The sequence below is a fragment of the Lepidothrix coronata genome, unplaced genomic scaffold, assembly GCF_001604755.1.
Source record: "Lepidothrix coronata isolate B3197 unplaced genomic scaffold, Lepidothrix_coronata-1.0 Scaffold10, whole genome shotgun sequence".
In the NCBI taxonomy this organism is placed as follows: domain Eukaryota; kingdom Metazoa; phylum Chordata; class Aves; order Passeriformes; family Pipridae; genus Lepidothrix; species Lepidothrix coronata.
Genome location: NW_016690190.1, coordinates 6,716,313 through 6,743,200, shown reverse-complemented (window position 1 = coordinate 6,743,200; position 26,888 = coordinate 6,716,313). Strand labels below are relative to the sequence as shown.

Below are 26,888 nucleotides of genomic sequence, written 5' to 3'. Positions count from 1 at the left end.
TCCCTGACTGCTGTTGTTGATGTTTGCAAACATTGGTCCTTTACCCTGCCTGCCTGTGGCTGATCTCATTTTGCTTTCCTGTCAGGGCCACAGTTCAAGGTCTGGAGGGGTGCATGTTGTGCATGTTGTGAGAGAGTAGGGGAGAAAGTTCTTTTACCCTGATGCACCTCCCTGCCTGATGTCCCACCACCCACACGTGAGCTGGGTGATAATTTGGTGGGGGGAGCTGGTGGAAGGGGAGGGACAGGAGGAGGAGAGAGGGTAGTCTCTGCCTAAACTCTTCCTGTATCTCTTTGGCACTCGGTGGATTCCCTGCCTGGATTCCAGTGGGACGGGAAAGGACAGGACAAGATAGAACGGGAGGGGCTTGCCTGGGGGAGACCTGCGCAGGGTTCAGGTGAGTTGGGCGTTTGCTCATTGAGCAGATCTGGCTGGATGTGTGTGTCACACTGGGAGTGCCAGTGCCTCTGGTCCTGCCTGCTGCATGCCAGTGCTCTGGAGAGTGGTCCAGCAAATCTGCAAGGGGAAAAATCTTCCCAGCGTTAAACAAAGGAAGAGAGAGATGGAAAATAAGGAGCAAATAATCAGTTTGGATCAACCCAGGGAAAAGGTTTTTCTTTCAGTGATTCCTATAGGAAAGGACAGGCAGAGATGCTGCTGGGGGGCTGCTGGGAAGCTGAGAGCAAAGAGATGCCTGAAGGATGGATAATTGGTACTGAAGGTTGTGGCAGCAGAGAGAGAGAGAGAGAGAGAAAAGTACTCAGCAGAAAGATTGAGAAGAGAGATGAGAGCAAGCCAGATAAGGACAGGGATGAAGGGCAGATAACTAAGTGATAATAGGTACAGGAACAAAGATGCTAGGAGTGAAGTAGGCTGCAGGCATTTCACCTACTGCAAATATGAGTCAGTGACTCCCTCTCTTCCTGTGCTGCCCTGCAGAGGTACTGGCCTTAAAGCATTTACTTGGGGGCTGTAGCTCTAAAAGATGTACCTGGTAATGTGCTCCTTGCTCTTCTTTCCACCAAGGCTTCATCAAATTTACCTCTGAGTAGGGGTGAGGCAGGGAGACAGCATAGTTTCTGCATGTGCTAAACTCTGAGGATCTCGGGCATTTTTGTGAACAAACCCAAGCGGAACATGTGGGGGTTTCATAACACCTGATCTGTGTCTTCTTAAATCAACAGTGCTTTTAAAGTAATCACTGTTAGTCAAGGCTTTCACCCAATGCCATTGGAAATGCCATTGCCCTAGTTTTTTCTCTTTGGCAGCTGCTGATATGAGAGGCTGAACCTTGGACCTGACCTTTGAAGCTCTTCAACAGCCCAATTTTGCTGGATTCATGGGTGCAGATGTGGCCCTTGCAGAGGGCAGGCTAGAATGTCCTGTGCCATATCTCTGCTTGACGGTGCTCCTGGGCAGGGCTATAGGAAAGTTTTGGTGCCCCAGGCCGGAAAGCAGACACCTTGCCTCTCAGAGGGCGCAGGTGGGTTGCAGTCCCATGGCATTACAGTGTGGTGTTACAGCAGGCACTGCTGGAAGGCACTTATGGCACTACTGGAGTCATAATCTCCGTGCACCTCTGCCTGCACTGATTTCACCTGGTGTGACTTGTCCTGAGCACCAACTGGAGACGGCTGAGCCTGCCCAGAGTCCGCCAGGTAGATCCCCAGCCTGCACCTGAGCAGGACACAAGGTGCTGGGCTCCCCATGCAGGGCTGAGCAGTGTGGGGACAATCATGGTGGGGAGCTCCTGCAGCTCTGCTCTGCTGCTCTGTGATGTCTGCACACACATCTGGGCTGAGACACTGGGCTCTGCCACATCAGCTGTTGGCTCCCCTTGTCCTCTGTGTGAGAGGCATAAAGCAATGTGGTGTTGCCTTAACCTTGACTGCCTTTTGGGAGAGTTTTGCTTGAGTGCGCTTACCTCATGCTCCCCCTTTCTCGTCACTGACAGCAAGTGCCCTCAGGCTGTGCTTTTGGGAGGTCTGGCAGGGTGTGCCTGCCTGGGGGAGTTTAAATACCACTGCCTACAGCAGATGCCAAATTCCCTGTGCTGCTCTCCCAGCTCTGAACCATTGGCTGCAGTGCTGGCTCTTCTGCTCTCTTGCTCCAGTGGCTTTGCTGCCCATCCTTCCCTAACTCCTTGGCCGCCAGGCTCAGGCTGCACACAGGTGGCCAAGCCTTCAGGGCTGGCAGCCTCTGTCTCTTCACCTGACCTGCCCAGGGCTGCCAGGTGCTGTGCCTTGCTCTGTGAAATTGCTGCCCCAGCGAGGTGGCAGCTCTGTAGCCACCATGTCCGGTCCTGCAGACTCTGTCCTCTCTCCGTGGGGCACCTTGGGGCTGCACCACAGGTTGCTGCCCCTCTGTGCCCCTGTGGGGCCTGTTTGCAGAGCGGGTGCTGGAGCAGCACAGCTTTCACGCTCTGTGCTGTTCACCTGCTCTGCTCCTCCAGCCGGTGACAGGAGCTGTGCTGTCCCCTTGGCTGTCCACAAGGACCTCTGAGCAAGCCACTTGACATCAGCTAGACACCTCCAGCCACCAGGGAGGTGAATCTAGGGGCTCCCCTGGGGCCAAGCTGGCTCTGTGTCTATAGGAGACCTGTCACTGTGGTGCCCTGTAAGAAGGATGGATCCTGCTGTGGATGGGCCTCTTGCTGTGTTGCAGCGAATACAACCAGACTATGGGCTGAGTGGAGGTCTCAAGAGTATCTGGTTTTATGCGAAGACTGGTTTCTGGCCATATTTACACACCGTTTATGGACTTCATCAGTTAGTCTTGACTTTTTTTCTAGGTTAAAGAAAGAAGACCCCCGTGTCTCTGTAGCTCAGAGCAGGCATGGTGAACCATGGACACTGACAGAGAGTGATCTGGCCCTGAGAACAACAGCCTACACTGATTTTAGCAAGATGTTTGCCACTGATCCTCAGGAAAGTCCGGCCACTTTTAGGTACTTAGGAGGATCTCCTGTTCTGGCAGCAGAAGACAGGCCAGGAGCCATTTGGTACCCTTCTGAGCTGGGGGTGTGTGCTCTGAAGGGTAATGCTCTATAATCCTTGCAGCTTGTACTGCAGATGTACATGTCATTAGCAAACTCTCATTTGCTTCTTATCTCACTCTTTCTGGTGCCAGTAAGTAGCAAACTCTCTGACTGCAGAAGCATTGCTCTTATTTCACGTTGGAGAAAAAATAGGCAGAATCTGATCCTTGTAACAGCCTCCTGTGCCCCATGAACCTTGCTGAACAGATGCTTTGAGAATACCCTGCAGCCCACAGAATCTGGAAGTTAATTAGAAAGTGTAAAGAAGCCAAGTAGCTTTCAACAGTTCGAAACGAAAGGCATTTTAATTTCAGCTGCTGTCCTCTAGTTGATCAGTCTTTCTCGTGCTACATCTTTCCTTGTCTTTTTGCTTTTTGCAGCTGGAGTGAGCCATTCGCCAGCAGCACCTGGGTTTGGAAGCAGCCATCCCCGCTCTCTTAGATTGGCTGGAAAAGACTTACTTCTACTGCTAATACTTTCCTGTCCATCTTGCAGAGATGACCTATTCCAGTAGCAGCCCCCACTCACTAATTTAACTGGGTTTGTTCCTCAAGCTGTACCTTGGCACTACTGTTCCTCTCTGAGCCCTGATTTTCTCTCTCTGCTCCCACAGCTGCCCCCGCCTCCTGCCATCAAAATGCAGTGCAGGATTTCGGCTGCTGACTAACTGCTGGCTCTGATTGTGCAACCAGAGAATTTTCTGTGTCCTCCTGCTCCTCCTTTTGTAACAGCCTGCTTTGCTTTCTGATTCCTCCCTCCCCACCTTAAATTGCAGTTTACGTCCTTGGTTGCTGCTTGTTTCAAAATGAAACCAAGAAACATAAATGCAGTGCAGCTGCCTGCATTGTCACCTGTGATTCTGCAGCCCAGGCAGCACCTACCAGTGTCCAAAGGAGCTTTAACACTGTGCTTCCTCTAATAAGTGCTATTGGCTGCTTTTAAAAGACATCTGTTTGCAGTTGTCTCTGTTTCACTATTCCCTCTTGAGATTGTCCTCTTCTCATTTGCCTTTAGATAAATCAGCAGAAGAGGTCAAACGGAGGATGTTAACTTCCCAGCAGTAGAAGTTTCTGTCTTGACAGCAGTCAGGAACAGGTAGTAAGTTTCAGGAAGAAAAGCTTTAGGAGAATTGGCTTCTTCCTCTGGTGTCAAAACTCCATGTGGCTTCACTCTCAACTTTCTCATCTCTCTCTTGCTCCTTGTCTCACCTGAAAAACTCTGAAAAGGTCCTTTTTTTACCCTGGGGGAGGCTGAGGATACCACCATGTTTTGCTTTCAAATGACACTTTCTCTTCATATGCTCCTCTTCTTCTGATTCCTGCCTCTCCTCTTTAGTGGCATCTTGTTTCCAAATAAATCCAAAAAATGCTTTTCTCCTGCATATCTGCATTGTGTGTTCAGCACATCAGACACAGCGGGTGAGTGTCCACAGCACTTCAGAGGTGTCTTTGCTTTTCCTTGCCTTTTGTGACCATACTTGAAGAATCCTGTGGTGGTAGGTGTGGGACAAACAAAGTCCAAAATTTGTGACCAGAGGGAGACTGAGTAACCTCATTCAAATGTTGAAGAAGGGAACTTGTTGGTCTATGTTTATGGATTCCTGCATGCTGCCTGTTCTCCTTCCAGAACTTGTGGGAATCCAAGTGTTCTTATTTTTTCAGCAGTTAATCTTTTTTGGGAAAAAAATGTGGCTGCTTCCATGCACCATGCCCAGCCCTGTACCATTTCACACAGAGCTGCCTGTTGCACTGGGCACAGAGGAAGCCTCCTACTCTGTAGGAAGATGACAGACTGCAGGTCACTCCTGTGAAGGGTACTCCAGGCCTGGCAAAAAGCACCTCCTCAAAGTGCTGAGGGCTGAAAATACAGCAAAGCACCTCTAGAAGAGACTGTTGAGTTCAGAGGGAGCTGAGAAGGGGAGGTGGTGGTGGTGGCTGGGTGGGTCCAGGAGAGGGGTAGACTATGGATTGCATCAGATGGCATCTTAAAAGTTGGAAAAACTTTATGGCAGAGGGGAAAAAGAGGCTGGGAATGAAAGAGTCATAGGATTTTTTCCCCCAAAATTTGGTGAAGAACAGCAGAAAAGGTGCAGGTGAGCAGTGAGGGGCACAGTCTTTACTTTGAACTCATATATTACGGAGAGGGGTATCCAAAGGAGAGGATGTAACACAGTAGATGGCTGCGGCTGCCGTGGGAGAACCAAATTGTTCTTAGCTGGAAACAAGAAGTTATTTGAGTCCCCATCTGGCCCCAGAACATATAGGGCAGGGGCACAGTAGGATTAGATGTTTAGAAAGAGAACCAGGAGGTAAATAAATAGGCTTTATCACAGAAACAGCAGGCAAAGCCGAGAGGGAAGTAGTGGGGATGTGTAATGCTGTGCATGGCTTTGTCTGGGAAAGGAGAAGCTGTAGTTCATGACATGAAGGACCAAAACTTTGGGCACCAGTTTAATCCATCATCTGTTCCCAGCTGAAGAGGTTTGACTTCATAACCAGGGTGCTTTCCCCCTTCTTAAAATAGGAAAATGAAGCCACAGGTGCTGCATCTCCTCTGCTGTTCTATGTTTGTCCAAGCTGTGTTCCTCATTGCAGCATCACAGATTCTATCCTTTGTGTTGGCCTATTCAGGAGTCAAAGGACAGATGCAGAGTCAAAGCTCTGGTCCAGGTGTCCCTGGGGTGGAGGCTGGTGACAGGGCTGAGGCTGCAGGCTGTCACTCGTAGCATTCCCTTCCTGGGGCTTGGTGACAGGTGATTACCTGATTGTGATCTTCCCCTTCCCCCACATGTGAAACAGGTCTAACAGAAGAGAAGTAAAACACAAATATTAGTAGAAATAGGCTGGCTCTTGCATCCACCTCACATTAAAAGAATAAAAGCAAAGAATTAGGTAAGTCATCTCCTGCCATCTTCCTGTGACATCCTCAATAAACCCAGACTTAAACATCATTGTACTTGATAATGTGCCCTGGACTGCAGCAAATTGGAATGTGCCAAGGACTGTGACAGATCAAACACATCTCATTAAGTATGTGTTACTTTTTCTCTCACATTTGACAGTGCGTGGAGCTCTGCTCCTCTCAAAGATGAGGAGGCTGTGCTGCAGCATCGGAATAAACTGATTAGCCAGCTGGCAGGCCTTGCTGCAGGCAGGCAGTGGGGAAAGGGGCCTTGCCTGAGCTTCAGAAGCTGAGAAATGGCTGGCAGGAGGACACGATGTTTCCACTTCCCTATGCAGCCCAGCAGGCGAGCTAAGGGAAGAGGGCGAAGCTGGGACTGGGAGGATCTCTGTGCTGGTGAGCTGCTGCTGCAAGCCAGCATTTAGGGTGTGTGCCTTGATACTACCTTCTTAAAATGTGGGGTTTGAGGTTTGTATGAGGCTGTTAGAGGGCTGATTGACCTTTACACTCCATACTATACTATAGATCTATATGTGTTAGAGCCCTTGCTGGGTTTGGGATTATGCAAGCCATACCAGTAAATAGGTGCTTTCCAGCATATGAACTATAAAGGGCAAGAGCTGGAGATAAAATGGAGATTGATTCCTTAGTGCCCTCACACATCTGCATTTGACACTGAAACTGGTTATGCCCACTGCAGTACTGCCCATATATAAGCTTATATAAGAAATAACTCTAAAACCCTCTCAAATTTATAAGGGATCAGGATCTTATGCAATGTTTTCGAAGAGGCAGCTGTGTTAGCCTGGAGGATGCTCTTCACTGACCCCTGATTACTCTCCTCCTTGGTTTGTGCTCCCCTCGTTCTTGCTGCAGCCTCTATTACAGTGGTTGATGCTTTGCAGGAGATCCATCCCTTTACATTCAGAGTCCATGGATATCTGCTGATGATTTCAAAGCAAATAGGATGGGCCCTTCAGGAAAGCAGATGGGGGAACAAAGACTGTTGTTGCTTTGGGCACTTAGAGAGCAAGTGGTGTATTACACTGTGAGATCTGATTTCCTTTCTTTGCTTGAATAACGGAGGGAGGAAACATGTCTGTGTTAAAGAACTACTTGTTTTGCTGTGAACATTCATTAGAAGTTGTCTTTTCACAAGCAAGCATGTTTCTTTGCCCGAGGGCCTGATATATCCAGAGGGCTTGCATTTAGGAAATCATTTCATTTACGGAAGTAAATGAGATACTTTGATAATGATGCTGTCCTGTGTGGGGTAAGTGCCAGCAGAGCCAACCAGCTCCTGTTCCTGCTTCCCCCTTGCCTCACTGGAAACTACACAAAACAAGTGCTGTGGTGTTCCTTGGCTGCTGGGACAATTAGATGTCAGAGTCTACATGTGTGCTTTTATTTCCAGCTAGGTCATATTCCCTGGTAGTCCCTACTCCCCATGAGATATCTCATGCCCTGATGCTGGTCCGCAGGGAGATGACTGGAGAGAGACTAGGCATAAGGAGGGAGGGAATAGGTCCTGGTGCAAAGGGTGGATAGATAGATTTGGTGGTCCTATAAGGTAAAGGACATCAAAGGTGACAAGATCCTGCTCATCACTGAGTTGCTGACTGGGAGAGGTCCCTGGCCTGAGCTGCCTCCAGAGCTGTGCTCGGACTTTGCCTGGGAGAGAGCAAGTTGAAGTAGTCCAGAGCAGATCTGGGGGCAGTGGAGGTGTTAAGCAGTGTGGGTGATGCAGATTGTTGTCCCTGTTGCTCCCCGGAGATGAGGATGTCCCCTTAGGTGGCACAGAAGGAATGATAGATGTGCCATTAAAAAAACCCCTGGTGAACCACCAGCAAATTGAATCTGTAAGTTACTACTGAAGGAACCAAGCCCTGATTTCTTTGCAGTCTCAGATGCTGGAAATGGAAACAGAGATGCTGCTGCTTTGTTTCCGGTGTAGCTTCCCAATCCCAACATGGCAATGTTTATCCCTTGCTGATGCCAATCACTCTTTCAGAGGCCAAGCTGTGCTTACTAATAATGCCACCAGTGAGATGTAGCTAAAATTAGGACTTCCCTGTCATGGTTCACCAGATTCCCTGCTCACGTTAGGTCTGTGCTTTCTGTCAGGACTGACATGTGCATCCCTACCTCAGGAAACTCACTAGAGGAAGATTTTGAGAAGAATTTTTTTAGCTGTGACAGAGGGAGCTTTCTCTCTTCATGCTTTCATTTCTTCTTATAACCAAATGCCTGTAACAACATGAAAATGTTGTTGAAAAGAAGATTCAGTCTGGTCTGTGTGAATTTTGATTAGATTTAAAGTAAGTAGCCAATAAAAGGACTTTGTGTATGGTAGAGAATTGCATCTTTTAACAAGCAACCACTAACATTGCTTCATTAAGATGATGCTAAACGTAATGCAGGATTTAGTAGAGACTGGAAAATGTCTTAATTGTGCCACTCTGGAGGCCCAGCCACATTCAACATATCTCCTCCAGCAGTGACTTCGCTCTGTTTCCACCTCTGGGCTTTTTCCTGCTGATATTTTCACTGCAGCACTGGACTTGTCTAATCTCAGAACTCCCTTGCCCGAACACGAAACACCTCAAAAGTATGAGGCCCTTTTGCTCATCCCAGGGGCTTTGTTTCCTTGCCCTGTATTCTTTGAAAGGTTGGGCAAAGGTGGAGGATTGGTGCTGGTGCCTGCTTGTTAGTGGAGAGAGCCTGGGTCAAATAAGTGCCTGTGCACTGCTGCATTGTCAGGCTGTGGTAGTGTAATGTGGTGTCCAGGGGGACAAAGACAACACTCCTACCAGTGCCTTGAGGTAAGACAGTAGGTTGTCCATTCTTGTTCAGACTATTAATCTTATTAACATTTCTCTTCTGCCATTTAAAAACAGAAGGAGACAGTTGTTGTATAAAGCACACTGGGAGAAGAAACTCCTTCTGCCTCCATTCCCTGCTTCAGCTTCAGCTCCTGTTCTCTTCCTCTGAACTGCTGTTTCCAGTTTAACAGGCCAGGTTTCAGCAATGATGGAGGTGCAGAGCACTTAGTCAGGGGCAGATGGGAAGGATGAAGAAGGGAGCTGTGGGGAGGGAAGGGTGAATTCAGGGGTTAGTCCAGTAAAGGGGTAGTGTGGGTGAGTTCATCTCACCTGATCAGTGACCTTTCCTCTATCTCTTCAGCTCAGACATAACTTGGGGATAATACTTTGTGCTGACACTAAAGAAACCATTTTTCTGGAGGATAATGGAACCTCAGGCTGACACAAGGAACACAACTATTGTGGTGACAGGTCCCCTCCCTCCCTCTTCCCACCAACTTGTCCTGCAGTGGCTCTCTACATCCCATGTTCTCCTTTTCTTCTGTCCCACAGAGCCATGACAAGAGCTGTGCCTAAAGAAGGAGAGCCCAATGGGGCCATTGCAGGTCCTGAAGAGACAAAAGTGGAGGAAATGGAAGAGAGAGGCCAGTGGCATAGCAAAGTGGAGTTTGTGCTGTCTGTGGCGGGGGAGATCATTGGTCTGGGTAATGTGTGGAGGTTCCCATACCTCTGCTACAAGAATGGTGGTGGTAAGTTCACAGCATGCATGAGATGTTCTAGATCTGTAGCCATGACAAGAGATACGTGCATGCCTGAACCCATTTCTCCTATGCCTCATGTGCCCCAACATGCACTCCCTTATCTTCTCCTCTAGCAAGTTAGCTCCTACCAAAACCAGGAGGAATAAAAACTGAGGGGTGAATTCAGCTCTCCAGCAGGTATTGTTTCTGAAAGCAGCAATCTGAAGTTTGGATGCTGAATTAACTCTGGTAACTTCTTAAGGCCCTTGGGTATCTCAAGAATTTGGTGGTCTTTGGAAACTATCAAATGCTGTGAATGGTCAGAAAGCCACCAGCAGCCTCCTCCTACACAATTCCCTTTTCCTACTCCCTGTGTCACCTCCACCTCTCTCAGGCCCTTCCTCACAGAGGAAAAGCTTAGATGGTGCTGGTATCCTTGCCAAGGCCTGATACCCCTTAGGAGGACATTTCTCCCTCTTTCTCAGGAGCAGTTCCCCCAGCCATCAAACCACTGCTAGGAAAACCCATCCCCAGGAAGGATTCATTCACCTTCCCCTTTGTCTCTTTGCATGGCTCTCCTTTTCCAGTAACACTGCAGTAAGATCATTACATGGTTAAAAATTAAACTTTCTCATAACAATAAAATGAAACGGAAGGGAATAATTGACTGTCACTAACTTTTCTCGGTGAATCAAAATCAACTTTGTAAAAGAAAAGGAGGAATAACAAATTACATGTCAAATACAGCAATAACTTCTCTTTTGTTCTTGTTCTCTAGAGACACCTTGAAATAACACTCTGGGACTTGCTTGTTCCCCCCACTTTAAAATTCCTTTCTCTGCAAACCATGCCACAAAGTCCTTTTTTGTCCAAGGTGCCGTGAGCTTTCACCAATAGATGAGTGGTTCCACTGTAGTTTATCCCAGGACTTCCAAATTCCAAATCAAAGAGGAGACAATACAATGACTCCTCTAAAACAAAGAGGGACTGGGTAAGAAATAGTTAAAGAAAATGGAATTGAGTTTTTCTTAAACCTGGGATGGTTTTTAGCAGATCCTCCAGTCTCCTTTTCCTATGTTTTGATGGGAGGCACCAGAGGCACCAAAAGCAAGTCAGACCAGCATGGGTTAGTAAACACTGGGGGTGCCTCTGATTGAACAGCCCATTCTGCAGGGATGCTTTGAGAGAGGAGTCATGGTTTTTGCATGGAAAATTTCTTCCTGAGCTCAGATGATATCTTTGCATAGTTTATGCCTATGGTATCCGGTTCAGTAGTCCTTGCAATTTGTATGATAATTAGTGTAAGTGAAAAGGCTACTTTTGTTCACTTTAGATACCTATTGAATAACTTTTTTTTTTTTTTAATTAAACTACTCTGGAATATCTAAAGCTGCAATTCAGAGGGCAACAAGGCTAGGCTTGGGAAAGATTAGGATGGGAGAGGCCTTCCCTCACAGCTCACATGCTGCCTTTGCAGAAGGTATGCCACTGCTGTACAAGGTACAGTTCTCTCTCCAGGGCTCTAGGGAACCAGATGGCTGACAAACATCTGGGACAAGGCACTGTCTTTCCTATGACACTGAGAGATATTCTCATCATTGGAAAAGTCCTTGAAATGGCAAAGAAGGCATTTTCCACCTATAATTGTTGCATCCCCGTCCCTCCTCCCCAAACTGGAGACGGCTGTCCTGTCACCTTTCTCCACCTTCAGATGTACTGAGATGGTTATAAAGCTGTAAGAGAGATGCCATAGAAACAATAACACTAATTTGCTGTAAAGCAACCAACTGTAGCCTTACCTATGGCTGCACTATCAAATTTGATCTAATTGCTCAGCATCCTGAACTTGCTGTTGTCTCATAAGGAAAAAGAATCTGCTTCTGGGGGCCCCTCAGTCCTCCAGCGGAGCAGCAAGTTGAGGAGGGGATCACAACTGGACTTTCAGCTGGTAACTGCTCTGGGATGGTTAAAAGAGACAAGGCAATAGAGGTTTAACAAAGCCCTCATTGCTCAGAGACCACAGTGGGTCAACCTCTGAGACAAATGGTATCAGAGGAGAGAGTCTGGAATCTGCTGAAAGACTCATCTGTGTGCAGGATGATAAAGCTGTCTTGCAGATTTGGCAAACAGATAGATGTCTTGCAGCACCAAAAGCAGCAGCTGCCTCTAGTTCAGCACATGCAGCTCCCTGTCCCTGCTCTGCAAACCTGGACTGACCCTGAGAACCAGCCTCCTTCCCTCTGGCCCTGGGTCTCCTGCAGCTACACACAGCTGTGTTTAGGGGAAAATTTGGATGTTCCTTGTTATTGTAACATTATTGGCTCAAAAACAAGGGCAAGTGTTCCCAGTTGCTAATTGTCACAGGAAGGGACTTCAGTGCGGATGCCTGGTGCTGGCAGGAGAGGAAAGGGCCTGGAGGGGGACAATGTCTGGGTTTGGCTGAGAAAGGGACCCTCATTGTGGTTGCAAGCACTGGCAGCGAGAGCTACCCATGACCAAAAGTTTACTGGGTGGAGTGGCAAGACCTTGACACTTGTTTCAGCGAGGAAGACAGCTGCCTTAGCTTGTTTGGAGCAGAGTGAAAGTGTGAAAACCTACACTAAAGATCAGGAGAAAGGCAGTGAGGTGACAGAAGGAAGGTCAGCTGTGAAAATGACATCTCAGGACCAGTTTTGAGCAGAGCAGTGAATTTACTGGGTGTTTTGGTTCGGCAGCAGAACTGAAAAGAAGGAAAAAAGATTCAGACAGCTAACAGGGCATTAAACTACTTTTTATAGGGCATTCAACTTTGATGGTTTTGTTTTTGTCTTTTCTGATGCTTTGCTTATGTTGGTCATTGTTTCTGGAAAAATCCTGCTTTTGCTCTCCTTCTTCTTCCATTTCCTCAAGGGTTAATCTGAGTTCTATTTTAGGCTGATTTCTCTTAAGACATTGTAATAAAAAATTGATTTCGAAGGGAGAAGTTAACCTTCTTCATTTTGAAAATGCTGGAAAGATACTCTGTTACCCTTCCCCTATTTCCATTCTTTTGGTGCAAACTGCTTTTCAAATTTGACATGAAATATACCTCAAGTAAATTTATATCCTGGCAAATTTATTACTTAGTAAGAAATGTCACCAGCCTCCAGGTTTATATCCTCTGGGCAAGTGGGAGTTTTGCTGTGACTCTCATGAAAGGCAGAACAAATGTGGTTATGTGAAACAAAGACTTAGTTGGTTCACCCCACTCCTGCTGAAAACTGGAATGAGGTCAGGAGCATGAAGCAGGGAGAACTCCAGCACTGCCTTTTTTTTTTACTTTCTTTTATCCCCTTATCTGGCTACTCTTTACCTTTAGGTTTTGGCCAAGAACAAATGCAGAAGTACTGCATTTGGCAGTAGACAGACCACCCTCGTATTTTTTTCTGAAAAATGATGGTGTTGGAGACCTTGCCTCTTTAGCAGAGTTTGCACAGTTAATTCAGAGAAATATTTGTGTTTATCTAGCTGATTCCAGCTGTGGCCCCAGGTACCTGGCAAGGAGTGGTGAGAATAAGGTTTTTGAAGAGGTTTCTGAGGGAGCATCTTAACTCTCTCTGCAGGAGCCTTCCTCATCCCTTACCTCATCTTCCTCTTCACCTGTGGGATCCCCCTGTTCTTCCTGGAGACAGCGCTGGGGCAGTACACGAGCCAGGGAGGGGTCACTGCCTGGAGGAAGATCTGTCCCATCTTTGAAGGTCAGTCAAGTTACAGGATTTACTGGCAGCACTTTCTAACAATTAGTGACTCACAGCCTTTTTCAGAAATGTTGTTATTATTATTCTTTTTTTTTTCTTTCTCCTTTATTCTCCCTCCCTTTCTCTCTCTCTCAGCCTTGTTATCCCTCCTGGTGACTGCTGTGTGTGCAGGGGCAGTTCCCTGACCCCTCTGGAGGTGACTGAGGGTGTGTGGTGCTGACCAGGGGCTGTGCTCGTCCAGCTGAACTCCAGTCTCTGCTTTCAGAAGCTCAGAGCCTGGGAGAGAGGAGAAACTGGATGGCCAGCTTGCAGGAGGAGGATGGAAGTGTCAATACATAGACACCTGCATGTAGTGCAGGACAAATAGTGAGAAAAGGATGAGGAAAGCTGGCTGGTTTATAGTGCTTTCCCTGCCCATTGAAGTGCCCAGACTGCTGTGGCAGCTTTTGCAGGCTGGTATCATCCAAACTGGAGGGAATCACGTTGCATGTACTGGTCTGACAGCCCAGAGATGGCATGGGGTTTAGGTTAAGACACAGATATAAGAACCACGACTTCTGGAGCCCCTGGGAAGGTTGTTTAATGGCATTGATGTATTAATGAATCTGATTTCCTCAGTTCTGCTGTCCAGAGGAGAGCTTATTACCCACCTTTTGCAGACAGGGAAACCTGTGCTCAGGCAGACTGCAGGCCTGGTTAGTTTGCTCGAGCACGGGTGTGCAGCCCTATTTGAAACTCCCTGGGGACTCTGGGACCTCCTGCACTGGAGACCTCTGGCACAGGCCTGGAGGTGAACAGCAGTGGCATCTCAAAGGTCACTGACAACCAGTTTTAAAGGAATGAGTTGGGCCTTTCTGGCCTGAGTATGGTTCTGATGTCTCAGCGAGCAATGGGCACAGTCAGCACAAGACCAGTGCTGTGCTCCTAGGTCTGTACCTTGGCCCCTGCACCTCACTTCATGTATATTGGCTGCGAGAACATTTTTTTTGCTGAGTCTTCCCAGGAGTAAGAGATTCACCTGCATTTCTTTTCTTTAAAGGCTAGAGTTGGTTTTCCTGAAGGAGAGGCACTGCAATGCAGTGGCACTGTAGTGGTCAAAACATTTTTTTCACATCAGCGTAAAGTTTTCTGGATGTTCCAACGTAGACCTGTCTAGACATACCAACAATGTGTCCTGTCTGCATGCACAGTCTCAAAATCCCTTCTCTTTCCCTTATGTAGGTCTTACCCTATTGTCTAGTGAGCCATGTTATTAGTGTTGCAAGCCTGATGTGTTGGGAGTTGATTGGCAGTCCCATCTTCACCTCCTTTGCTTTCCTTCACAGGAATTGGATATGCCACACAAATCATTGAGTGGTATCTGAATATTTACTACATTGTCATCTTGTCCTGGGCACTCTTCTACCTGTTCAGCTCCTTCAATTCAGTGCTACCATGGGCTAACTGCAATAACCCCTGGAACTCAGGTACAGCTTTTACCTTCTTTCCGATGCCCAGAAATTATTTGGGATTTGTAGAAAATATTTTTTTTCTTTGAATAAGAAGCTCTTATGAGCTGCAATATGATTTCACAAAAAAAAAAAATCTGCATTTTCTGGCAAGTGGGAGAGGTAGGTGGGAGAGTTTTCAAGCCGGTCTTGCGTCCTCCTCATGTGGCAGGAGCTTTTTATTAGCTCTGGTACAACAATTTATCTTACAGTTCCCTTACTCCACTCCTTCAGAGTTACTGGGACAGTTGTTGCCAATGCCTGAAGAGTTTCCTCTGCACTTGCAGCTTTTAGCTAAATCAGGCCAAGCCTGCACTGGAGAATTTTGCCAGTACAGGTCCCCAAGTGAAGGAACCAGTAACACAAAACTATAAGGGCACTGTTTTCCTGCTTTAATCACATCCATACAGCCTCTATACCTTCACACTGGCCAGGGATCTCATCTCCTCATGCCCACAATTCATATGATTGCACCCAGCAGAGAAGACCTGGCTTTGGTTTTACTCAAGGCACTGGGAAGATGGGATAGACGTGAAGCAATCCTCATGAACCTCATGTCCTTGACAGGACATTTTTAATGTGTTGAACAGGTTGTTTTGTTTGGCAGCAGCTTGGTTCCCTCCCCTTTTCTCTTGTCAGATGATCAGTTTCTGTGATGTGTTAAATTTTTCCACCCCATTGGGCCATTCCCTTAAAGCTTCCTCTGTCCCTTCATCTCAACAGAGGTAACCAGCCTTTTGAAGAGCTGATCCTATTCCTTCAGCTCCCCCAGCATGGTTTGTTTGTGAGGAAAGCCACAGATGTTATCTTAACATACACAAGCTTCCCAGCCACATCTGGGCTTCCTTGTTTTTCCAGTGGATTGTCTTTTGCTGGTGAAATGCAAGATGAGGTGCATTTCTTGGATGCATGGCATCTCCTCTGGTTTTAATAATTTCATGCTGTGTAAATGAGTTGGGGATGGTAGAAGAGAACATCTGCAGTGTGTGTGAACATATGCATGCATGTGTGGACAGGGAATGGTACATGATGGGGGAAGAGAATGGGATTTTCTATCCTGACTACTCATAGTGGTTATCCCTTGATAATCTATATTTTGCAGCCATCTAGATTCCATTTGGCAGGGAATGGTTCTCTCCTTCCCCTTTCCCTTTCCTGAAGCCCTCTGGCTACTGCTGGATTGGGATTCGTAGCTGGGGAGAGCCAGAGTTTAATGAGATGCTTAATGAGATGCAAAAGTTTAATGAGATGCTCTATAGCACAAGGTAAAGGATCTGTGTGCTGCCAGAGTGAGGGTTAGGGTGCAGAGGGGAAGGAGCATCCCCCATGAAGGAGCCTTAGAGAATTTCTTTGGCTCATCAGCTTCCTTTTCTTTTGGTAGATCTCTGTGTGGACATTCTGAATAGATCCAGCCTGGACAACAGGACCTTGCCTGCGAACGCCACCTCCTCAATGATTGAGTTTTGGGAGTATGTGATCGCTTTCCCTCTGTTCAGGCTCCTCTCTCATCCAAAGGCTGCAGCTCTAGGAGTATCTGGGTGGTGGGCTGTGCATCTCTGTAGGACCGAGTGAGGTGCCACATGTCAGACCTGAACATGGGGAGCACAGTGAGCTGCCAAGGAGATTGGCACAGAGCCCAGGGGCGTGAGGACTGGGTACACCCCACGGTGTGGCTGCCCGAGGGTGCTCATGTGCACACCTGCACAGGCATGTTCTCTCTTTGGCACTGAGGTGCCTGGGTGAGTGTGGCCACCGAAAGAGGCACCAATATCAGATGAGGAGTTGCTAGAAGTAGGGGATGCATGTGCTGGGTGTTGCAGGCTGCTGTTGGCAGGTGAGCATGAGGGGCCAGGGCAGACTGAACAGCCCTCCGCAGTGAAACAGAAAGGACCAAACTGCCTGTTCTCTTCTTCTGACCATGTCTTGCTTGCTGCCTAAGGGAAGTGGTCGATCAGGGTGCTCAGGTGCTCCCTGGAGAGTGGGGAGCTGAGATGCATTTGTGAGATGCCAGGGAGGAATTTGAGGAGGTTTGGTCACAGGGGTGGAGGCAATAATGCATTTTCTGATGGAGGGGTCTTGCAGCAGGCCAGACAGTGTCCCAGAGAGAGGTTGAAACAGCTGCTGGTGCCACACTACCTCTCCACACTCTGCTGAGGAAGGTCTTGTAAAGAAGAGGGGTGTCAGGGACTCAGCTTCAGCAGTTGGGACTTTTTGTTTGTTTGTTTGTTTGCTTTTGTCTCCCCCCCCCCCATTTATGTGTCCTTAAGTGTCTCTGAAAGGGTTGAGTGTCCTTTGTCTGTTGCAGCCACCACAGGGCACATAGAAGATGATAAGCACCCACGGTTGCAGAAAGAGTCTGCACAGTGCTGGCCCCCCTCTCCTGCTCTGTTCTTTGCACACACTTTTTAGCGAGAGCTGAGACTCCTCTGATATGGTTGTTCAGGTTTTCTGCAGAGAGAACAAGGGGATCTGAGGGGACTAGTTTGAAGAAGGGTGTGCAGAGGAATTGTAAGTGTGGGGTTGGGCTTCTGGGTGCTGCACGAGCTGCAGTGCTGAGCTCTCATGTGGCCCACCCTCACGAAGGTGAATCTTCAAGGAAGGAGGTTGAAGGAAAGGCATGGGAATCATAAAGATCATTTATGCTTATATATAGGGTGTCTGCAGTATATAGGGAGGAAGAGTGATGGCCTAGTGTGATGATGGCATTCTCACTCACCCCTGCTTTGGGTTGAGTAGTCTCTGCTGGGCATCTGCCAGGGTTGGGGAGCAATGGGGAGCAGCTGATGATTTTGTGCAGCTTGGGTCCAAAGGGCACAGCACCATGAGTTTGGAGAGTGGGAGAATTTGGGCCAGCTACAAGACATGGTGGAGCAGCATCTGCAGAAATGAGGGAGAGGGGAGCCCTAGGCAGAGCTGGGGTGATTCACATGGCTGGGAGCCCTGGGCAGATGTGTTGCGGATAGTCTGCTAAGATTTTGGATGGGGTAATATGGGAAAGGTCTGTATGGGTGAGTTGGGTCTGGGGTGTTAATGCTTCTCTCCCTGTCCCCGGACACTGGCAGGAAGCGAGTCCTGGGGCTCACGGATGGTATTCACAAACTGGGCACTGTGCGCTGGGAGCTGGCTCTGTGTCTCCTGCTGGCGTGGATCATCTGCTACTTCTGCATCTGGAAAGGGGTCAAGTCCACAGGAAAAGTAGGAACGGAGATTATCCTCCCAGTCCATAAGCCTCCTTGTACCCATCCTACTTTTCTTCCCCAATCTCTTTTCCTGCTTCATGAAATAGAGGCAGGAGACACATTAGCAAAGTCAAACCTAAAACTTGGTGAGGCCATACTGATTTACACCAGTGGTGTTTGACCCCTAAAATGAAGACTAGAAGAGTAGCTCCAACAGGAAGAGGAGAACAGGGAAAGAACTGAGGGGAGCCTTGAGTCACTTTTTCCCTTGCGGATACCCAGAGCGGCTGATGGATACTCCCCAAGTGTCCTTGGGAATCGTCCGCTCACCAGTGCGTTGTCCTGGTGTAGCTTGCTGGTGTTTTTAACAAGATCATCTGCAGTGGCAAACTTCCCATCCCTGGCAGTAATTAAACACTTGAGCAAAACAGACAAGCTGCTGCCTGTAACCAGATCAGTGAATAGATAATGAATCTCTCCTGCTTCTTTATCCTGCAAAATACTTGCGGTGAGAGAAGTGTCTTTGTGCTCTCCTTTTTCTTCCCCCTCTATTTTTTGGCTCTGAAGGTAACTTTCTGCATTTTGCTAGTGAGGCTGGAGCCAGAGCTCCCTGCCCATGTTGGTCCTGTAGAGCAGGTGGACTGGTTTTCCTTCTGGAGTGAATGAGTGTGTGATGCCTTGGGCTGGGTGTTAAGGACACTGCCATGGCCTTGACTTACTCAGGACCACTTTCCTCCCTGGAATCACAATGAGATGGGTGGGCTATTAATGACGGTTGAGTCTTGTGGGTATCCAGCGGATGTCCCAATGGCAAAGGGAGGGGGATCAATTTCTGCAACAGATTTCTTCCTTCAGGTCACTATCTCTACCATTGGCAGGTGTTTCCTGGAGCACTGGACACCTGTATTTCAGCATGAAATCATTTCTGCTACCTGAAAACTGCACTGGACACCCATTTCAGCAGAGCAAGACAATAGCTTGCCAAGACTGGCTCTTGCTGGTGCTGACCTGTTGTCCACCATTTCTCAAGGAGGGAGAGCCAGACTCCACTTCTATGGGGAGAGGCAACGCTCTGCATTTTAAACCTTAAATCCCTGATGCCCCCTGGTTTGCCATCTTCACAAGAGGCATCATGCTGATCTTGGGAGATTGGATCTTGAGAGGGTGTTTGATCTGCATGGAAGTGTAATTAAGTCACCCCAGGTTCCCTTCAGCTCTCAGCTTTCTCCACTGAGTCTCTCTTTTGCCCAGTGCTGCCCTGGTGCACAAAACTTCCCTGCAGAAGGAGAAAACTAAAGAAGTTCAGTCAGGCTGGTTGGGCTGACAGGGTTTGGCAAGACCAGGCCAGAAACAGAAAACAGTGAGTGCACACAATAGTTGGAATGATCTTCTTGAAACTACAGATTTTTCCATCACAAGTTTTAGGACACAGGGCTTACTTTTTACCAGCCAGATGTTATGGACATGGTGCAACAACACAGGGTGGGGTTTTCTGTCCCAAAATACACTACAGGTCAAACAGGTCAGTTGTCTTCTCTGCAGGTAGTAATTTTGAGTATTACAGGGGCACTGTCAAAAAATTCAATTGCTTCCTTCTCTTTCTTCACTGACAAGGTATTAGGATATGCAGTAGAGAAGACCCAAGAATTCTGAGTAGGTGCATAACTCTGTTCAACAGCTACAGATTAAACAGAGGGTTGTGCATGCCTGAGAGACTGTTCTAAGTCAGATAACCCTGCCAGACCCTTATGCTTCTGCTTCTGTTATTTAAGGAATCCAAACTCAAAGAAACAATAGTGACCTCAGGAAAATAATTTCAAAAACTCCAAGAAAACTAATTTTCTTTAGAAGTCTTTTTCTTTTAATTTTGCCCAATTTTGTTCTCTTTCCATGTTTCCTTTCCTCATGCATTCAGCAGATGTGTATAAAGGCTCACCAGAAGCTATTTCTGAAGGTAGATTTTAATACTTGTGCCCAAAGTGCTTGCATTCCCATTCAATCAAGGAACAGCAAAAGTACCACGTACTGTCACTTATTCAACCAATTATCACTAAGCAGAAAAAAATTTCATTTCAGACCTCTCACCATGAATCCACAGAGTAAACAAGCCTTCACATTACTTGGATAAATTTTAGTAATGAATAAATGTTAGGAAGTTGCAACTTGCTCACAAATATTTTACAAATAGAACAAAAAGAATATGTTACCTTAGGCAATAGATTAGTGATGATTAATTCTCCTGTAATATTTATTTACATCACATAAGAGAAGAAGTGAAAAGAAAGTATTACAGAAGTAATGGTCTACATTTTCTTTAAAGGCTTTGAGGTGCCCCCATTTTTTAACTGTGAGCTCAGAGGCATTGAAGGGATGAGACTGATGCATGAGCACTCCTGGAAATGAGGCTCCTCAGAGGTGTCTCAAATGGGGCAGCAAGAGTTGCTATTTAATTTGGAAAACTCTTGCTGGGCATAGGACCATTTTAATAATTCCTCATTAAAACTCAGTGACAGGAAGAGATCTGGGTTTTTTCTGCAGCCCTAGAAAGATGAAGAGAACAGCTGGAGAGCAGGGAAATTACACTGACTGGGAAGAGAAAACAAAGCAGAGCAACCAGTGGCAGAGTCTTGGATGAGGAACAAAATGTAGATTAACTAAATCACCAGTGAGACATAACCTTGATTAATTTCTTTCCCACCCCTCTCCTATGCAAGCAGTAGCAGCTATAGCCAACAGCAGAGCCCAGGGACCTTTGCTGGGGTGGGGGCCTGCAGACGAGATGAGATGAGGTGGTGCCTGCACTGCCTCCCTGCTGACCCTCTCTCCTCTTGTTTCCCTGTGCCTGCAGGTCGTTTACTTCACTGCCACCTTCCCATATGTGATGCTCATCATCCTGCTGGTGCGAGGAGTCATGCTGCCGGGTGCTGCCGAGGGGATCATCTTCTACCTGAAGCCAGACATTTCTAGGCTGGCAGACCCGCAGGTGGGTGGGGTGTCGGGCAAATGCTGGCCATGAGAACGTTTTCAGTGCCTTGGCCGTTGGATCTGATGCTGACTGACCATCTAGCTGTCTTCTCTGAAAGGAGACCAAAGAACCAGAATCCTTAAAATTGCCGAGGGGGGTCTAGTCCCCCTGCACAGCACAGCCTTTTTGCTCATGGTCTGCAGCATATGGACATATTAGATCATTTCCACTCATGGGCTCAGCAAAACCAGAAGAGTATATCAAATATTCAGCATGTAACAGATGGTTTTCCTAACTGTTAAATGCAAATAACTAAGGGACGGGGGGGATATCTACCATTTTTCATTTTTTTTCTGGCCTGGTTAGCACTTTGTTTGGGTCCAACAGGGCCCTCCCAAGAAGTGTGGGGTCCCTGTGCTTGCACAGACTGAAGGCATGTAACATGGGCTGTGCCCCAGCTGGGCAATAAGTTCACTTCACCTGTCCTGGGGGCTGGTCCCACCTGCCTGGGTCAGGGCCTGGCCAAAGGGTCAATCCCTGCCCACCACTCACTGGAGCTTGTGGAAACCTTCCCCACCTTGGGAAGAAGGATGCTGTGTACCCAGAGGTGAAAAATAGGGTCAGAGATGACAAAAAGGGCAGAGGGTGCAGACAAACCCAGGACCTGCAAGGTAGCCCAAATTAGCAAGAGGTGGGCAGCACCCTTGGGGGCTGCACAGGGTCCCCCTTGGAGGATCCCTCTGGGGTGTCTGCTCCCACACCTTTCTGCAGCAGTAGGTTGCTTCTCTTCCCCACGCGGGCTCAGCAATGCCCACGGAGGTGTTAATGCTGACCCCCCTCCCAGAAGAGCATTTAAATGACACTTGCTGCTAATTATTCCACTGCTGAATCATTTCATGGAGGCAGCCAAGCAATAGGCTTAGCCCACAGTCTCAGTTGACCTTACGTGTCTTCCCAGATGCCCAAAGCCCCAGCTGCTCCCTAACCAGCTGCCAAACCCACTGTTTTCCCCCCCAAATTGCTTTCAGATGTATCTATGTGTTGTCAATAGAAAATCTGTGGTGCACTGAAAGCAGAAAGCCAACTGAATGTAAATGGCATTTTGATATCAAAATAAATAACAGTGGGATGACTGGGGCTGAGTGTGTTTTATTCACGGTCAGAGCTTATTCCCTGGAAACCTCCCTATCTTTCACAGCCTAACTAAAGCTGACATGGTCTTTCCAGGCTGCTGCAACCCAGCATAGCAGGACTAAGATCCTGCTACTGAGTTTTGGCAGAATGTGGGGCTTTGGTTAAAGTGGGATGTGTGTCCGTGCCTGAAGGGCTGCCATATACTTGCCTTTCCATGAGAAATCTGTGTGAATTTAGGCAGCAGTGCCTGGGCTAGGATTCTTTGAAGGCTACAGAATTTCATCCATCTTTCTGGATGTTTGCAGCTGGGGACTGCTTGGAGAAAAAATAGGGTGAGCAAGGATCCTGGAGATGATCAGAAAGGTGAGCTGTTTCCCTGCCTTCCTGCTAATTCACAGCTCAGGGCTTTCCCTGGGAGGGCCTAAGAGCAGAGCTGCAGCTCAGCCCACAGTTCAGCTCCTCCACAGAGGAGAGGGCTGGAGCAGTGGTGAAGCCTGCTCAGCTTTTCCCAGGCAATGCCAGAGCAAGGGAGAACCTGAATGTGTGACAGCCCACTGGCCTGGAATCTCTCAGCTTGGCAATTTTCTGCCCTTCACCCTGCACCATGGCCTCAGGGATGCTGGAAACTAGATTAGGGAGCAGGGAAGGCATCAACACTGACTTGATCACAGTTTCGTTTGGTGTGACTCACAAGTGGCTCTGCAAACCCTGGGATACGTAGGGACCACAGACTCCAACAGTGTCAGCTTCTGCTGGAGCCATGCCATCAGGGTGCCATCTCCACCCTGAATGCAAAGGTGAAGGATGGAAAAGTGATGTCACCTTGAGTGGGATGCGAAAATGCATCCTCTCAGGAGACTTTTCCTAGAGGATTTCCAGTCCTGTAGCTCATTTTTCCCAGACAGGCATCCCAGTTTCTACACTCACTGATCCCCTCTCTGTCTCACAGGGTTTTTTCTCCATGACTGGAGGGGTTGTTGTTGGCAGGGCACAGCCATTTAGTTTTGTCGTTGTCAGGTCTGGAGACCACTGGCCTTTTCTGTTCCAGGTCTGGATGGATGCAGGCACTCAAATCCTCTTCTCTTATGCCATCTGCCAGGGATGCCTGACAGCTCTGGGCAGCTACAACAAATACACCAACAACTGTTACAGGTAAGAGAAGCCTAAACTTCTTGTATCCTTCTGGAAATTTGGTAAGAGACAAACAGCATGGAGCTGTGTCAGAGGCAGCCGGGGGAGACCTTGGGTCACGCTGCTTTGACTAGTGAGCTGCTCAGAGCACAGAGGTCGTGGAGGACAGCACAGGGATGGAGAGTAGCTGAGGGAACAGAGGAACTCCAGAAAATGGCTTTAATTGTGCTCTCCTGCACGAGTCAGGTTGGAAATGGGAGATTTGGAGGAGGGGGAGGAATGAAAATAGAGAGTGTCTCCAGCCACTGTATAGACACCACAGTCTATTTTGACAGGGTGTGTGGGCAGGGGTGGCACAGCCATGTTTGACTTCACTTGTGAGGCAGGGGAGGTGGTACAAAGAGGAAGGCAGGTGCTTTACTATCATCAGAGTAATGTACTGCCAGTGGCCTTTTGACCCTATCAAGGAGATTAATCAAGTCTGTCTGGCCTTCTCCATGCCCGTGGATTACAGATCTATTTTATCCATGGCCTGACATGGGGCTCAGTGGAGCCATCAGGAGCACTTCTGACACCTTCTACAGAGCCCTGAGAAGCAGGGGCTTTGTTCTTCCTTCATGAATTGCTCCAGCACAGATGGGAAAATGGAACTGTACTTGGGAGATTTCAATTGTCTCTCCTTCTGTTCTCCGATAGGTGCTGCCACGGCTGTTGGTCGGGTAGTTAATACTTTCCTCTGGCTCTCCTGGAATGTATCTGTCACCAATGGAGCAGTGCACTGATGCCTTCCTCTAATTCCTTTGGTGCTTTGCACTGGCAGCTTAGCTCTGGGTGGTCCAAATGTGCTGGGTGTCCACACTGCCCCATAGCAGTTGATGCTGTGGGTCAGCTCTGGCAACTGCCCAGGCAGGATCCTGGGGTGTGGGGCTTCCAGCCCAACCAGCTCAGACTGGTGGCCCGTTTTTGCAGGGAGCAAGTGCACAAAAGTTTCAGGACAAGGAGCATAGCACATTCCAGCCTCCATATGAATATAGTTAATAAAGACAGCGTAGACACAGTCCTTGTCAGGTGAGGATTAGGGTTAGCCCATGAACCCTTGTTTACCAGAATTGCTGAACCTGTATGTGTTCATGCTTTCAGATGCTCCTCTTTCTTGCCTGTGTTTACTTTTGCAACCTCTTCCCTCTACTAATTTGCTTTTTTCCCCACTTTCTCTATTGTTTTTCTTATTCTCTTGACTCTAGTCAGCTTTTTTGTTGCCATGTCCTTGTGTATATCATTGTGTCATCCTATTCACAAGCCACTGGTGGTGCCTCATTCTCTGTGCCACGTGCAGTGAGGCACAAGGTAGGTAGGCTGATATTTGGCTTTGTCTTGAGTTTTTTACTTCTGAGGGAGTTCAAAACCAACGTTGTTGTTTCTTGGTTTATGCTGCCTGACTAGGGAAGCTGACTACAGACACGATCCCAAGTGGAACCATTCTGCAGCAGGAAACACTGATTTCTCCCTGGTCTCCTCCCTGCAGGGACTGCATCATGCTCTGCTTCCTGAACAGTGCCACCAGCTTTGTTGCTGGCTTTGCCATTTTCTCAGTGCTGGGCTTCATGGCTCGAAAGCAGGGCATACCCATTGCAGAAGTGGCTGAATCAGGTAGGTTTTTCTGAGACTTCAGAGACAAGGGAAAACAAAGCGCCTGAAGGGAAGGGCCCTTTTCTGAAGTGAAGCCCAAGATGTTATCTACATCCTCTATCACTATGGGAGTCTGCAGAAAGGTCTGCAGGACCTGTGCTCCATGACACAACTTTCAGCCCTGTGTGGGCAAGAAGCCATGGTGATACAAACTTTTAAGAAATATGTGAGCTTACTCTGTGCTGCAGGGCAGTGGTGGCAGGTGATGGTGTGAGTGGCACACGTGGTCATCCTGTGGTCTGTTGGCAGGTCCTGGCCTGGCTTTCATAGCCTATCCAACAGCGGTAACAATGATGCCCGTGTCTCAGCTCTGGTCCTGCCTCTTCTTCCTCATGCTGATCTTCTTGGGACTGGACAGCCAGGTACAGCAAACACTTCATCTCATCTAACACCCAAATGCCTGTCCCCACCCTGAGCAATCCCCACGGTCATTGTAAAGTATAAAGTGGGTTTGTGCCTTGCTGGTACCTTCCATATGTTCTCTTCCTTGTACGTAGTGCTTTCACATTGAGGGAGCTCAGAGCCAGGGCCAGTGGCAGGCCAGTGGTAACATGTGCTGGCATCTCTGTTTGGTATCCTCCTCCCTGTGTGTACGTGAGGATGTCCCAGCTACATCCCTTCCCATCTTTTTGCTGGCACCGACTCTGTGTACACAACAGAGGGAGGCCTGGCACAGAGCAGGGCAGTTTGGGAGAGGGAATGGGACTGTTTTCTCCCAGCTGCATCCCAGCAGAGCAACCCCTGTATTCTCTTCTCACCAGTGTGCCCATCCTTTACTATCTCACACCCCTGTTATGCCAGGAGCAAACCTCAGCAGAGCACCCTGCAGAGCACAGCGTGCAACCCTGGCATGCTGGGATGAGGGATGCAGGGGGTGTCCTGGCATGTTTGCCAGGCAGGGTGCTCTGCTCAGGCTCTGCTCTGCAGCACCTCAGCCCCTCCACCTGGAGAATCAGGCCTTCTTCCTCTGTTTTTGACAGCCCTTGGTGGAAGCAAGACAGACGAAAAGGCAAAATGAAAAAACAAGGATTTGGGTGGTGGGAGGCAAAAAGGATGGTGAGAGGAAGTGTGTGCTTGGGGAAGGAGAGACACTGATTTTTCTGACCTGTTTTCTTCTGCAGTTTGTCTGTGTGGAAAGCATGGTGACAGCTATTATTGACATGTTCCCAGGAGTGTTTCGGAAGAAGGGGCGTCGGGAGCTGCTGATCCTGGCCATTGCAGTCATATGCTACCTGCTGGGCTTACTGCTAGTCACTGAGGTAAGAAAGGAGTAGCTGGGTTATACAGCTGAGCACCAAAACCCCTGCTACACAGCTCTGGAGGTCTGGGCAGAGACAGCAAGCTTGTCTTTGGTGCTGTTAATTATCCTTCATTTCTAACGCATTAGCTGGTGTCTCTCACAGCCAGTGCTGCTTTGACCCTGTGTGATGCTGGTGCACTCTCTGCACAACTGAGCCTTCCAGAGAGATGGTCCCACAGCCCAGAGAGGCTGCTTGACACACAGCTTTGTGCAAACAGAATCATAGAATCACAGAATCAGCTGGGTTGGAAGGGACCTCTGAGATCAAGTCCAACCCTTGATCCACTACCGCCGTGGTTACTAGACCATAGTATTAAGTGCCACATCCAGTCTTATCTTAAAAAGCTCCAGGGATGGAGAATCTACCACTTCCCTGGGCAGCCCATTCCAATGCCTAATTACCCTCTCTGTAAAGAATTTCTTCCTAATATCTAATCTAAACCTTCCCTGGCAGAGCTTAAGACCATGCCTTTTTGTCTTGTTGATAGCTGCCTGGGAGAAGAGACCAATCCTCACCTGGCTACAACCTCCTTTCAGGGAGTTGTAGAGAGTGAAGAGGTCTCCCCTGAGCCTCCTCTTCTCCAGGCTAAACAACCCCAGCTCCTTCAGCCTCTCCTCACAGGACTTGTGCTTGAGTCCCTTCACCAGCCTCGTTGCTCTTCTCTGGACCTGCTCCAGCACCTCAATATCCTTCCTGAACTGAGGGGCCCAGAACTGGACACAGCACTCGAGGTGTGGCCTCACCAGTGCTGAGTACAGGGGAAGAATCACTTCCCTGGACCTGCTG

General features: G+C 48.2%; 1 protein-coding gene across 1 annotated transcript in view; it reads left to right on the top strand.

Annotated features, from left to right (window-relative positions):
• Window positions 1–269: 269 nt before the first annotated feature.
• Window positions 270–26,888, top strand: part of LOC108492356 (sodium- and chloride-dependent betaine transporter-like) — a 38,489-nt gene continuing 11,870 nt past the window's right edge. The window contains exons 1-12 of the mRNA XM_017804606.1: window positions 270–397; window positions 2,792–2,947; window positions 9,313–9,509; window positions 13,082–13,216; window positions 14,542–14,682; window positions 16,085–16,172; window positions 17,766–17,898; window positions 20,731–20,865; window positions 23,030–23,133; window positions 24,638–24,762; window positions 25,051–25,163; window positions 25,923–26,060. Of these exons, the coding sequence (XP_017660095.1) occupies window positions 2,907–2,947; window positions 9,313–9,509; window positions 13,082–13,216; window positions 14,542–14,682; window positions 16,085–16,172; window positions 17,766–17,898; window positions 20,731–20,865; window positions 23,030–23,133; window positions 24,638–24,762; window positions 25,051–25,163; window positions 25,923–26,060 (1,350 nt within the window). The 5' untranslated portion in view covers window positions 270–397; window positions 2,792–2,906. The remainder of the gene's footprint in view (window positions 398–2,791; window positions 2,948–9,312; window positions 9,510–13,081; window positions 13,217–14,541; window positions 14,683–16,084; window positions 16,173–17,765; window positions 17,899–20,730; window positions 20,866–23,029; window positions 23,134–24,637; window positions 24,763–25,050; window positions 25,164–25,922; window positions 26,061–26,888) is intronic.